Source organism: Trematomus bernacchii, unplaced genomic scaffold (assembly GCF_902827165.1).
Source record: "Trematomus bernacchii unplaced genomic scaffold, fTreBer1.1, whole genome shotgun sequence".
Taxonomy (NCBI): domain Eukaryota; kingdom Metazoa; phylum Chordata; class Actinopteri; order Perciformes; family Nototheniidae; genus Trematomus; species Trematomus bernacchii.
The window spans coordinates 11891272-11906487 of NW_022987828.1; the positions used below are offsets into that span (position 1 = coordinate 11891272).

The following is a 15216-nucleotide window of genomic DNA, read 5'->3' on the forward strand; positions in this document are numbered from 1 at the left end:
ACTCTTCGAGAAAGTTTCACGTGTCACCCTACAAAAAAAGTGGGGCTCCTCCCAGAAAATATTTTTTTTAAAACATCTTCCCTCTCCTGGTTCATGTTTAGTCTCCAAATTTCACTGGATTTTTTCTGTCTATAGGAGACAACTTTTATATCTCATTTATGGGAAACTGTTAAGCTATTATAGCCAATTGTAGCAAACAATAGCACAGTTATGAGCTATGATGATTATATTACAAGTTAATTTTATACCACAAGATATGAAAATAAACCATGAAGCATAAAGAGAGGCTTGGCCTGAGTATAAATTAATATTTCTATTCCTTTTCCCCCCACTTAGCCAGCACTTTGTAATAACACCCCATGCAACCAGTTTATTGGTTTGTAGAGGAAACACTACACATCCTGAGTGGGTGAAGGGAAGCAATACAGGAAAGAGAAACCAAAACAAATGTAGAGCAATCATACATTATGTGAAACAGCCTCAAAAAGGGTACAATCCAAAGATATTGTTTATGTGCTAATGCCATATAAAGTTATACAAAACCTAGAGGCCAGCGATGTATGCAATAAAAGATGTCCAAGTCCCTGTACAATTCCAGGATTATACTCGGGCTGTGTTCAGGAAATGATTGATAGTTTCGATATATGGCCTGATATTAACCTTAGTTTGAAAGCTGGGGCTTTCATTTTAAAGCAAAATCACCTTGTTGCTGCAGGACCCGGTTTTCTGTCCATTTGGAAGGAACACTTCATCAACTTGATTTTAGTCTTGTGAAAATCATTCTCAATTGTTCTCTAATTGTAGGATATCTTTGGCATTTGATATCTTAATCTAAACCCAAAATGGTTAAGGTAGTCATATATTATTTAAAATGTATGAAAAGGTCAAATCTCCAAGTGTTTAACTTTGATAACCTCTTGCAGGTTATCAAAGTTAAACATTTGAGGGCCAACCTTATACTATCAGGACAATACATGCCCTCAGTAGTTTTGTGAAGTCACACCAACATAGTAATGTAGATTAAATATGTTCATGCCAGTCATTAAATTAATATCAGCATATTTGCATTGTAATGTAGACACATCAAGAAGACATGAGCTGCTTAATTACTGCGTGTAAAACCAGTAGAGGTGAATATAATGGATGGTCTCATTTCAATGGACTGAAAATTTGTTCTAATTTGAATTTAATTGCTAAACCACGACATTATAAAAGTTATCCACATGAATAACTACTCAGTAAATGGGCTTTAAGAGCAAGTGAGACAAACAAGAATATTTGACTGCCCAGGTTTGAGCTGTAAAAAGTAAAGGCTACCACCTAGTGGCCATGTGAATAGTAGAAGTAAGGGCAACTAATTTGTAGGTAATAGAAATGTACTGTTCACAGAATGAAACACTTAATGCCAAATGGTTCATAATTTCGGTTTTTATGCACGTTGCCAAGAAACAATTTGCAATTCACTTGGTTAATGTCTTTAATGAAAAATAATGAAAAATAAATTCAGTATGGTCTTGTACAATATATATCTCTTAAAAGAAATCAGGCCATCTCACCACAACCAATAATAATAATAATAATAATGACGCCAATTTAAGGGGAAAATAAAACAGTAAAAACAGGAAAGTCAAGTAAAGTCCAAGTAGAGAACGTGCTTCAAGCGAATACAACACCTCAACTAGAACCAGTGTGAATGAGCAGTTGAAACAGTACTGTCATATTCTGAGGCGTTCAGGGATGCGTCTTTGTTGCTGAAACTTCGGTCCCTCACATTGCATACCTCTGGGTCCATTCCCTGGCTACTTTGTTGTACCTAAGGAGATATGAAAACCAGGATGAGTATTTCCAAAATAGATGATGGATTCAAGTTTGTCCACATTCCACATTTTGGGCCATTTGTACTCACCTTTGTCTGTCTGATTTGTAGATGTGCGCAATGTCTGGGACTAACGGATCATCAGGATTTGGGTCACATAGCAAGGAGCAAATAGATAATAAAACTGGAAGGAAAAAATAAAAGAAATGTTATGCAAATAGGTTTAAATTAATTTGAACAACTTTTTAACTTGTTCTCCAATTTAAACACAAATGAACAAGCTTTCATTTCATGCACCGTTAAAGCCAAATCCCATAAGTTTAGGTTCTAAAACTTTTGAACATCACCCGTTTGCCCTCTCCAATTATACAGTACAAAACCTGCAATTTCACAATTTTCTAAATGTCAAAAGCACACGGCTTTAGTTTTATTCTTGGATAATCAACCCTGAAAATCCTGTTATGCGTGTCCATAGAGACTGAAAATCATTCATTTGGAAGAATCCAATTGTGTTGAGAGCATGGTGAGGGCTTCCCTTCCTGGCTATATTTATTCCAATTCACCTAACCGTCTTTGGCATTCCCTTTCCATGTTCTGTTTTAGCTCAAGCTCCTAATTTACCCATAAGCATGTGAAATCATATTTTTTTTTAAATACATTCCTTTGTGATTTCAAAGTTAAGCTGACATAAAAAACAGTTTTCTTCACAGTGCTGTAGAAAAGTATTACACTTTAATGTACAGGTGAAATGGAGAGTAGTTACCTTTTGATACTGTGAGCGCAGGGGACCACTGCGACCTCAAGATGTCAAGGCAGATGCTGCCATTGCTGTTGATGTTTGGGTGATAGATCTTCGTTGTAAAGGCAAGCTATGAAAAAAACAAAGCATTAGTGGATCACATAACCTTTTAATCTTGTATTGACTAATTGTTTGTTCTAGAAAACAGTGAAAAATGATTGTCATTTACCTCAAATTAATCTGTAAGAAAACAATCTTACCTTTGGTGGCTTAAAGGGGTAGTCAGTGGGAAAATGGACAGAAAGGAAGAACACTCCTCCATGATAAGGGCTGTCATTCTAGAAAATAATGAGGAAAAGGATTGTTAAATAATGCCTTGTCATGTATGCAATAAAAGACTGTATTATATGTATTGAGATTCAAAACATAGTTTTCAGATCTTTTTTTCCCCCTTTCATTTGTTTGAGATTTTTCTTTGCTTACATAATGGCATTATGGTATTTCCCCTTCCTATTGTCTAAGTAATGCCATTGGCTTTAGAGACTAACACTGGGATAGAGTGTGCCAGTCTGTGCTCTCCATACAGAACAGAAAGGGTTGTAAAGTCAACATAAAACACTATTGTCTAGAGATCCAGAAGAAACTTGGTTTTTAAAAAATCCAGGAAACTAATCCAGAAAAACTCTCACCGGTCCTGTGATGGTAGCTTGCCAGTGAAACACTGAAAGAAACAAAGAGGACAACATAATCCGTGAGAACATTGTTACAATATTGATAACAAGAATGACCGTGGTAGATTAAACATTAAGAAATGTTACGTATTCTCACACTTACAGTCATCCCCTACAGGTCCAGCTGAACATGAGGCAGGGGGGTCCTTTCCCAAGTCTTGCAACTCCTATACAAATAGTAATAGTAAGTCATCATTTTTGGGTAAATTTATGCTGTATGAACATCTTTAGGTTTAAGAACACATATAAAGAAAGAATAATTAGGCAGTATGAAGATGTCAGTTAACCGGTTTTGCTGATGGTAGATTGTTGGGTTGACTTTTGATTTCGGTTTCATTTTTATTAATAAGGGGCAGGTAAAATACGATGTTCTTCGCATCACGGGCTACGAAAACTGCGTAAAGTGTACATGTTTTTTTGTATAATAATTGAGTGGATAAACACAAATGTTAATAGTTTGAAAGATATGCTCGCATTGTAACGTTAAATGTGCTGCCTAAAAGCGAGAATATAGTATGTTTAACTGTACACCAATGTTAGCGGACGAGTAGCTAAAACTTGAGGAAATGCAATCATATTAACAAGTAGCCAGAAACACAAACGTACAGGGCGTTCACCATGTTCGTTTGCTAGGCCAGATTTAGCTTCCACTTAGCTTGAAGTTAGCTCATTTTAGTATAACTGCTCAACGTAAGCTATCGCTAACTGGGTTCGGTGTAGCGTTAAAGACATCACCAGTGGAATAAATATCAGATTCTCTGTCGTAAAAAAACTGCCGTGTGAATTAATTAGCTAAATCTATCGTAAAATGTACAAAAATCCGTAGGTACGTTACAATAATCAACCGCCTTAGGTTAGCAAACAGATGCTATCAAGCTAGACGGATGACTGGCTAACGCTATAACGACGTTTCCGCATCGCCCTAACCTTTTCTGTACATTAAATAAAAGAGGACGAATTCTTACCTTCTGTATTCTTTTCAGAGCCATGGGAAGTCTTTCAGATCGGTTAAACGAAGCTGTGGTGTTAAGTTTAAGAGCTGACAGCTACCGCTACGCTCACTTTATGCCGACTCGTTGTTATTTGTTTTGACAAACTGATTATTTCTTTTGTTTCCGCGTTTTTGTTCGTCGACGAAGAATGGACCGGTGCATTGTGGGAATTTGAGTTTTCAGTTAAGGCGTTCACAGAAAAGTAATTCCAACATATATATATACATTTATATGTATGAATTACGTTTCTATATATATACAAATATATATATTTATACATATATAAATGTAAATACATGTATTATATAAATGTATGTATATATATATACATATATATAAATAAATACATTTATCTGCATTTATATATACATTTAAATAAATACATTTATCTACAATTATAAATATATATATATGTGTGAATATATATAAATGTAAATACATGTATAAATATATATATATATATAGTAAACCCAGTAGAGTTAAGAACAACATCTTAAAATACCACACAAAACTAGGTTGATTACCACTGTGATGAAAAACATTTTGACTGTTAAAGTGGCATTAGTTAACAAAGACAGCCTTTATTTAAAACAAAGCTTGGGTCTAGTCACTGCACGTCTATAGCGTATAACCCTGCTAGATTGTTTTCTTTTATTAATACATTTCTTATATCAGGGACCATGTACAAACATATATTAATCTAAAAAACTCTTTCTAATTTCCATCTGTAGTTCCTGCATGGATGTGTCTATTGCCATATTTTCATTGCATTTATAGCATTAGAGACAGTGGCATTCTGTATGAGGTGGTGATGTCTGACCTTTAAGGAACATACGGTATGTGAAATGCCAGACCTGACTATGATGTAAGCTTCACTAATGAGAGGGGAAGATGAACGGCTGATATCATCGTCAGCATAAAAAATAAAAAGAATAACTACATTGAAATGAATGCAAACATTTTGAAATAGTATGAATTTGATTCAAAAAAGTACACAAACAATTCATTATTAAAACAAAAATAATGCAGGGTGACTACGCTCAACTCGTCTTAATCGTTACAAAGGTATTTAGGGCGTCAAATATTCCAAACTGATACTAGAGGTTTCTGCAGACTTTGCAGTGATTCACTTACGGTTCGAGCTTAACAGATATTCCTCATAGGAACCATCATGAGTAATAAGTACAGTAATAATTCAGAGCAGTAATAAATGTCCCCAAATGTTATAATGAAAATATAAGTGCAGCAGAGAATATAATCAATCAAAGGAGAATAACGTAAAATGTAATTTAGATTTGAAAGTGGTTGAAATTGGGGTGCATAGAGGGTAATAAGGAAGCTGGTTTCTTTGGTCTGCAGCATACAGTATATGGCTAAATCCAACATATTGTTGGGTTTTGACCTTTATATATACAGTCTATGGTTTTGACTCAAGGCATATCAAGCTGACTTCTGAAAGATCTAAGGGGTCTGCATGGTGGGTTTATATTATACGAGCATATCAGTGATGTAATTTTGCCCTAAGCTGTAAAAGGATGTATAAACTAAACCATCACTGAAAAATCAGTTCTGTAAGGAGGCCAGTGTGAGGGTGTAAGAAAGGTTGTTGCAGCAGCATCCTGGAGGGGGTTGCAGGGACCTGTTAAGAAACCAAACAAGGGTCTGTTATTTGAGTCCACCCTGCTGAGATGAAGGCATGAACAAGTTTCTCTAAATCTTTTATGGACTGATGAAATTATATCCCTGATGTTGCTGCAAAGAAGCTCAAATCTTATTCCATTATAACACTAACATTTCCAACTCTGCGGTTTGGTCTAGTAGTCCATGGGTCTTAAAGGTAGCATACAGTTGGTTTCAAATAAGAGAGGCCGAACTGAGCTCTGGAAAAATCTGCATGTCATTGTGATCTGCTGTGATTCAGGATAACATACGTCAACAACATGGCCCCATGCCTTCCGGTCTATCAAAAGGTGCATTAATTTCCTTGAACATAGCCTTGATGCTTTCTATATTCTGAATAAAAATAAAGTGATTTAGTACCTAATCAGTACTGTCTTCAGCGTGTAAAGCCAGAATTAAAGTGGTCAAAAACTCAATTTCCATTAATGATGTTGTTGATTTGCATAAAAGGAACTTTCTAAATAATTTCCTACTAGTGCAAGATTTGAGATGGGTCTATTTATTATGAAAACAGCATCTTGGTTTCATGTTTTTAAGGATGAATTAAATGAGTTTGGAAACTTGCCTGATATAAATGACCCAGTTTCAACACACCTAATTACAAAACATTGCTAATGCAGAAAAAGGTGATTATAATAACAGATGGAAATGAAAAAGGAAAATAATGCAAAGATGGAATGGAATATGAACATCTGATGACTTTGTATATCCCAAGGCTGTATTGCAATGCTGTTTGACTTAGTTACCTTTAATCATTGAACGCTGTTATCAGCCCATCCATGGTGGTTGTACATCCCAATGTTTAGTTCCATCTTGCAGAGAGCTTGAGTCTCGAGAGAGAGCAAAGGGAAAGACAGACAGACACACACACACACACACACACACACACACACACACACACACACACACACACACACAGATACATACAGTACAGGACATAAGGGCGAGAGGCACATCTGCCATCTTTCACGCCTGGACTGCTGCATACCTCAAAGCCACAGATTGCAGCAAAATAAGAGATTTTCTATTTATGTATCTATCTATTCATATCTGCAGCACTGAATCACAGAAACTCATAGCTAATATTTAACATTTGATTATTGCCTGGGAGGTACATTACAATGTGTGTGAAATACAAGTAACATTTAAAATTGTTCAACTCCTCTGCACTAACCTTTAATTTGTATGTCTTTTAACACATGAACTGTCTTTTAATGAAGACAATTCATTGTTAAATATACTTTTTAATTTTTTTTATATATTATTTATTTGTGACATTGTCAAACACAGAAAGCATACATAGACCCTCACATATACAATAAAGGGAGTAAAATACACCATTCTACCAGGGTCAACAATATTGTTAAATATACTTACTTAATAAGGCGCAACAACAGTGGCTCAGTTTCTGTGTTAAATATTATGTTCTGATATTTTAAGTTAAAACTGAAATATTGTTGTCTAAGTAAAAATACCTTGTCTACCGTAAAAACACAAAGCTCTATTGAATCAACAAAGGCGAAAGTAAGTATGTATATCTAAGGTGTTACTAATTTGTCTAGGTTTGCGCATGATCACATCACTGAGTTTTCACATTATATATAACATTAATTCTATAGGGACAGCAGTAAATGAAGTACACAGCCCCTCCTTGTATCAGAATGTGCATTCCTTTACTAAAATCAGTTTAAAGAATGCTCAATTAATGCTCAACCTGCATTCCATTGTTTGTATTATCAGCAAAAATGTACTTAAAGTATAAGCATTAAAGTATCACTATGCATGAAAACGAGCTCTGTTAGTGTCGCAATATTATATGATTGAATAAGAGCTTACTGATGCATTATCATAAGCAGCACTTTAATGTTTACAGGCAGCGGTGGAGCTAAATCTAACTGTCTACGCTGTGGGGTGATTACATTTACTGCATAAGTGCAATGTTTTTCATTTGCTTGTTGTATTTTTTTTTCTTCCGAATATGCATTGGACTGAAGATATTTATTAGTAAAAACATGAAATACTGAAGTTAAGTGAAAGTTACTCTGGATGTTGTAGTGAGTGAAACATAAAATTATTGCTATATTTTTCCACAATTTCACCATAAATAAAAACTGCAATTGCTAAAATATTACTAGACAGCATGTCTCGACCTGTCTTTAAGGACTAGCATATCACTGCAGTGTATAGCAGTACATTTTGAGTTGGAGAAATAGCTGCATGTCTCCAAAACTGGTTGTAATTTATTCCTTACACGCCATTGGTCATGGATCGATGCGCGTTCGCGGTGGTGGCGCGCCCGTGCTTCTGAGCAGCATCGTTTGGAGAAGAGAAGAGGAGAGACACAGAGCTGAACCACACCAAGTGTCCACCGAATGTCTGCCTCTTCACGTTGCCAATGAAAAATCCTCGCATTCCTATGTCTGCCAGTTGACATACTGAACGCGAAGGACCAGGCTTCCACCTCTGCAAGGATTCAGGACTCCTAAAGCGGGTTGCGCGTTTTTTCAGGTAAGCCCCCCCCCTTCTCCTCCGGTCACCGTTGTCGCTGTGTTGTCGCTGTATTTACGAGCTATTCGTGATTAAGAAAAGGGGACAATAACGGGCGCGGGCGTCTTGCAGCAGCTGTCCAAGGTGCTGATACGTGCAGGGGCTTAACAAACACAAAATAGTATCGCTGACGGCCTGATGTAAAGCACAGGTTTCATGACTTCGCTGTTTGCATGCTATAGGCTATTTATTGTTGCAGACTTAACCTCCCAAAGATGTCGTGTGGATGTCGTATGGGGAAGAAAGGATAATGGAGCTGTAACCTGCAAACGATATCCGTTACAGGTGCACAGTCTTGCACGTTTGACTATGGATGCTCTACCAAAGTGGATGTATCTAAGCTGCATTGTACCTCCTCCAGGGAGGGTGTTTTTTTTTCTTCTTTACTGCATTTACTGTTGTCAGGGTACGGGTCTTCACCTCACCTTATCTTGCAAGTACAATCTAAGATGCAGACAAGGTGCCATGTAGGAATTAAGGCTTGCTGCTGAATTATCCGATGTCAACAAACAGTACAAAATGATAAATGGATTTTGTGCTCAATGGGAAAAAGTAGTAGTTCTTCATGGTACCATTAATTGCCTATCTAGTTGAACTTTTGCCTCATTCACTTGGAATTCATATTGAACCAGCAGAAACCAAATGGTGTGCAAAATCAGCTGCCTATCATAAAAATAATGTCCTTGTCAAGACCTTGTGAAATGTGAACACGTGTAGCAGAATTGGAGCTGTGCACATCTGTGCACATCTGTTCTATGTGGAAATGTCAAATACGTTGAAAGGTGATTCAGGCCACAGGTTATGTAAATGGTTTTCCTCTTGACAAGGTGAGGGCAAGTCACGTTCAAGCTCCATTGTTCTTCTGATGGATCAAAATATTCTTTCGGTTCCCAACAGGAGCACCTGACGTTTCCTGTGGCAGATTTACCTACTGGATCATGGCACAGACCAACAGCGGTGGGCAGGGGACCAACGGGGTAGCGGATGAGTCCCCCAACATGATAGTGTACAGAAAGGTAAGCAGCTGCTATTTTTAGTCTGCACGTGTATATGTGTGTGTGTTTGCGAGTGTGAGTGTGGCTCTCTTGCATCAATTTACTTGACGATGAGCTGTGCAATGGAAACTGCTATTACTAATGGCAAGACACTGTTCTTGTGCCATGGTTGATTTAGGGTTGTAATGCTACATCAGTTTGATGAAAGCATGGAGAGAACATGCAATTTTTCTCTCACAACATGTAAATAGAAGCTAAGCATGCCTACACACACACACACACACACACACACACACACACACACACACACACACACACACACACACACACACACACACACACACACACACACACACACACACACACACACACACACACACACACACACACACACACACACACACACACACACACGCAAACCCACTGTGCGACCCTGACACTCATGCACACATTTTCCAGTTGCACAGTACCATCAGCTTTTATTACTAACATGTCGGAGGATGGGTTTTTAACCGACTCACATTAAAGAAACCAAAATGTAGCCACAGGCTTTGGAAACAAGTCATTACACTGCTACTGGTGTTTTTCTTCACTGTTCAATCTGTGACTACATTAGAGAATTACAGTAGAGAAAGGGAGGGGAGTGTACAGACCGCTGAGACACCTTTAATGCATCCTGCTTCAAACATCAAACGAATTATTAATATAATAATCTGCAGGGAAGATAACGTTTGTTTACTTTGAGGCTTGAAGTCCAATTATAATTTATTTTAGAAATCTTAACACCTTGCAGTGCAATATGTGCACTCGTTTCGTTTTTATCTTTTTGTCTCCCTTGACAAAAACAGCTACATTAAAGATCAACCTAAATATAAACCCTTCTGAAAATTGCTTTTGCAGTCATCTTCTCCCTGGTGGCGCTGTTATTGTCTTCAAGTGTAGCTGTATTTACCTGGACATTTCCTAAAGGGCAATGCAACGTTTTTCTTCACCTTCAGATTCACCAATGGAGTGATCATTGTCTTTTTATTTCATTCCTTGATGACTCAAGCGTTACGTGAATTTCTTCATTTCATTCTCTTCACTCATTAGCGAATGCTCCCATCCCATCTGCGACAGCATCTGCACAACAGGAAGAGGATACGCTTAGCATGATATCATAGATCGACGGTCTTTTATAGCACTCACAGCGTGTTAAGCAATATTACTGCCAGTTTGGGACTAGATTTGCTGGATGTGCCGCTATGCTAGTAGCAGAAAGGTTGCTTTAGATTTTTGAAGTAACTATTTTTGGTATCTTCCCAAAGCGGGGCTAAATAATAAAGATAATGGAGCTAGATATATGTCGCTAAATAATTTCTGAACTTCTATTACATTTCATGTTAATATGAAACTGTGATTAATTAAGGCATGAAAACCACTTGTATATTAAATATTGACTTGAGGGCTTTCCTAGCTATTCAATTACATGCGATGTCTCTTCCCTTTTCCTGCTATTGATCTGAAAGTCCTGCTTTTTCGATAGTGCCATGAAGGATCTGTAGTACCAAGTATGCAAGTGTTTTTCTATGCAGCTTTTACCTTCAGAAAATATATTTGATTTCTGACAGTTTTTCATGAGGCATTAGGAAGCAAGATCGATAGATAGACTTTAGGAGCTGTGTGTTTCAAATGTTTGGTTACATACGTAATATCTTAGTTGTGTAGCTTTCCTACATCATCCAATTCTTCACTTCTCAACACTTGACCACACATGGCCACAACTTGGCTCCGTACACTGGCTGACCCAGATACACTGCAGAATGAAAGAACATGGTGAAGGCAGCAAGGATGAAATTGTGTTTCCGGAGTGGGTTTAATTGAAAACTACCATCACAAGAGTACTGTCTGTAGACGTGCGTATACCGCCAGGATGAATAGATGCCCCAAATGCTTTTCATAAAGTTGACTTGGCAAAGGTGTTGCAACCCACATTGAACTGAAAACTCGAGTGGGCAAAACACTTTTATAATCCGTTCTGCTGCTCAGACATCCTGTGCAGGAACTTGATGGATACACAGTGGACACGTTATACAAAATGTTAATATCAAGCCAACTACTGGATAGTCAATTTGCTAGTGTATAGTAGTGGAAGGATTATGTAATTTGAGCGGAGGGAGGTTTATTGCTGAGGACAGCAGATAGTGGTTTGATAGTATATCCAATGGGAGCATAACTACATCCTCTAACTCTCTCAATCTTTCCTTCTCTCACCTGTCCACCCCTCCACTCCTGTCATTACCGTCTTAATGAAAATGGATGGTCGAGCTGAGGTGCTGACCAGCATGCCGTGGAGATGTGTGCAGAGCTGTCTGTTTTCTTCGAGGACTCATATACAAAAACACCTTGCCTAAGCACTTTTATTTGTATCACAAATGAAGATGCACACACTATTTAAATCTTATTTACAGACACAGATGCACATATAGCTTGCTTTGTGATTTATCGACAACAGTCACAGGTGATCCTACAAGTAGGCCAATACGTCAGAACTACTCCTGTTTATCAGTAAATATCAATAAGATGTTTAATGGAGTGTTCCATGGGCTATGCACAGCATGTCTGAGGGTCTAGATCATTACTTTTCATATAAAAGCCTTTGTGATGTCTTGCTGCTCTCACATTAAACACGTCAGGCTCACTTTATATCATCAAGAGCACCAGCGTGTGAGTGTGTGTTTCTTCATGCCTGCTCACATGTGTGCACCATGAATAATGCTGTGATGCATGTGTGAGCATGTGTGCACGCTGTATGTAGGGCGAATGTTGCTAAGAGAGAGTCCTGAATTTTTTATGCGATCCTAAGACAGCTCTGGTGAAGTTCATCGTCACTCAGCGCGAGGAGAGATCAGCCAGCGCTTCGTGTGTGTTAGTCGCTCTGTGTGTCTGCATACGTGTGTGATAATTATATATATTAATATATAATGATATACAAGTATCTATATATTTTAATGAGTAGATTTAGCATACAGTATAAATGAATATAGTAACATTTTGATGGTGTTTCTGCATTTGCTTCATCCTCCTAGAGGAAATCTTGAGGCTGAAGACAGTTAACATCCACTTTTACAATATCATGTATTTTCACATCCTTGACACATTTCCCCTCAAATACGGCACAATATTTTTGGATTGTTTCATTGCAAGATTTCTGTTGCACAAGAGAAAATGTGAGTTATTTCCTGATTGAAAATGTTTTGTTGTTTCTCCCACCCCATACAGTTGACAGAGCTTTTCAAACACTGCAACAAAGGCGTACATCTCTGCCAGTTATTTGGTTTGAAATTGAATAATTGAACAATCCAGCCACAACATTCCTAATGTCCCAAAAGTTGATAGAAAAATAGGAATTTGAGGACTAGAAAAAAATGAATGGAGATAACATTTGAAGCAGTATACCGCAGCTCCTGGAGTCTGATCTTCCTCTGTGGCGTGGTATCTGACGGCTGAGGCACCAGCCCACTCTTATTTACATCGGAGCTGCCAACGGGCATCCAATAATTGTTCTTCCAGCAGCCAGTTTGGCTTCGGTCTCTGTGTAAAGCCATTCATTCTAAATGTACGTGTTTATTTTTTTCTATTCAGTTTTTTCCCCAATGAGCACATGCACCGTTGCCTTCACGTTCGTATTGTTATTTTCAGTCCTTCAGCTTACATAAATGTCAATATTGTGCATCCTCAAAGTAATTGGTCCCTGATGAAACTTGGTCTTCTCCGCGGATGACAATGATGCAGAAAGAACTCTGCAGTGCTTATTGTTGTTGCACATTTCACCGCTTTACAGTATGTCGACAAACAAACTAGTATTAAGGCCAAACAATGTCAGATAATTGTGGTATTGACATGGAATACAGATGCGTTTCTTCCCACTGTGGTTCCCTTTTTATACATTAGTAAAACAATAACTAGCCATGAATATTCTTCAAATCCTCATTAAACATACTCATGCAATTAATTGTATGTAATTAGACCGAATAGTCTTGTCCTGCATGTCAACTACCATTCATCTCACTAAGCATTTCTGTCTTAAAATGAATGATTAGGTCAAAGAGAATACGGTCAGTGATCCAAAAGCATCACATTTCTCCTCTGACAATCCTTGCCTTCTCTCAGGGTTTTATTATCAAATCTTTGAATTGATTTTGCAGTATGAAACTTAGCCTGTATCATATTTTAAATGCCCGTGTGGACTGGTCTTTTACTTGACAGACAAGCACATAAACAATACATCTAAGTGTCTGTCCTTCACACTTTTGAAAAGGGTGTTGATGCCGCAAGGTGACCTTTGAACCATATCCTCTTAGTGCGACTCAGTAATGAAGTAATGAACAAACAGAAATAACAAACAGGGCAAAGGTATTAGTGCGTGCTATTGATTTGTGAATTGATTAAGTGGTTGTGTACAAGAGATGATTTTGCAGGAACAAGACTTTCCCTCTACTCACACTGCATCAGTGCAATATGGTGGTAATGTAGTTTTGTTAAATGATGCAGAACTGCAGCCAATACACACAATACAATACACAGAGTCTAACTTTACTACTTAAAATTCAGCAGAGATTTCCTTATACAGTAGAAAGCATTTCTCCTTCTAGGGCTAATCTACATTTATTAAACAAACCCTATATAACGATGCCCTGTTTTCAATAGATTTCCCAACCATCCTACATTGTTCGTGAGTCATAAAGCGGAGGGAACTGAATATATTTTCAGCTTTTTCTCAGTTGAGAGCCAGATTGAAGGGTTCTTGTACTGCCTGTCTCCCTCAATCTGCAATCAGAAGATCAGGAAGACCGAGAGAAAGAGGGAGAGAGGAGGGGGTGAGGTGGGATGATCTATAATTGCCAGATCAGAGAGATCTTTGTGTGTGAAGTAGGGCTCTTTGTATGTCAGCTTGCCAGCCAGGCGATTTCTCTTCCTGTGTGTGAAAACACGCATGTTCTTTTTTGCATACACTCTTGAGGGAAAGTGAGGGTGTTTGGCAGACACCGTCGGATGGAAAATTGGCATTTACGGCTTTGTGTATTTCAAACTAATCCATTTTGCGTGTATTTGCTGACGTCAAACGGCAATTAGAGAAGCCTGCATTAGTGACACATGCAACAGTCGATTGTGGTGTAGTCCTGGTACGTATAATTGATACATTTCACAACAATTGGCCTTGAAAGAGATAATATAAAATGACAAAAGAAAGAAAGAAAGGCGCGCACAGTGAAGATACCGTAGGTGGCAAATTCATAACAGGTACTCATATTTCCATTTTATGAATAATCAAAATTACTTTGATATCTTAGTAATTATTCAGTAGTGGCTGTTGACATTTAGCATGGTTTGGTTAGATCAATAAGCTATCTTGGGCTGGATGCCTGAGCCACTCCGCAAATATTTACAGTATCATAAAGTATGCAACTATTTTATAATTGCAATAACAATATAGTTTTAGGAGGAAATTAAATCACTTCATTTTTTAGGGTTAGGGTTAGAACTATGTTTATTCCCTTTCTTAGAGAGAGTAAGAAAAGAGCATGACTCTCATCTTTCTGCTCAGCATAACATCATCTATTGCTGGCTAATCAACACTTTATATGTGTTTGTACGGAATTAATACATTAAATAAAACGTGTTAATTAGGAAGCTTTAGAGAGATTCTGACAGCAGCTTTTATGCTATGAGAGTG

The 15216-nt window shown here is 37.7% G+C and overlaps 2 protein-coding genes across 2 annotated transcripts in view; one reads left to right on the plus strand and one right to left on the minus strand.

The window, feature by feature from the left end:
• Nucleotides 1-1410: 1410 nt before the first annotated feature.
• On the minus strand, nt 1411-4426 carry LOC117499812 (ubiquitin-conjugating enzyme E2 D4-like). Its single transcript, XM_034152443.1, has 7 exons — nt 4252-4426; nt 3390-3453; nt 3245-3276; nt 2816-2893; nt 2580-2685; nt 1907-2000; nt 1411-1813 (listed from the first exon to the last, which is right to left on the minus strand). The coding sequence occupies exons 1-7, from the start codon at nt 4273-4275 to the stop codon at nt 1768-1770; spliced, it is 444 nt and encodes a 147-aa protein (XP_034008334.1). The 5' UTR covers nt 4276-4426; the 3' UTR covers nt 1411-1767.
• Nucleotides 4427-8279: 3853 nt separating this feature from the next.
• The window catches only part of rgs7a (regulator of G protein signaling 7a), a 49887-nt gene continuing 42950 nt past the window's right edge, over nt 8280-15216 (plus strand). Inside the window, exons 1-2 of the mRNA XM_034152442.1 lie at nt 8280-8466; nt 9403-9521. Of these exons, the coding sequence (XP_034008333.1) occupies nt 9444-9521 (78 nt within the window). The 5' untranslated portion in view covers nt 8280-8466; nt 9403-9443. The remainder of the gene's footprint in view (nt 8467-9402; nt 9522-15216) is intronic.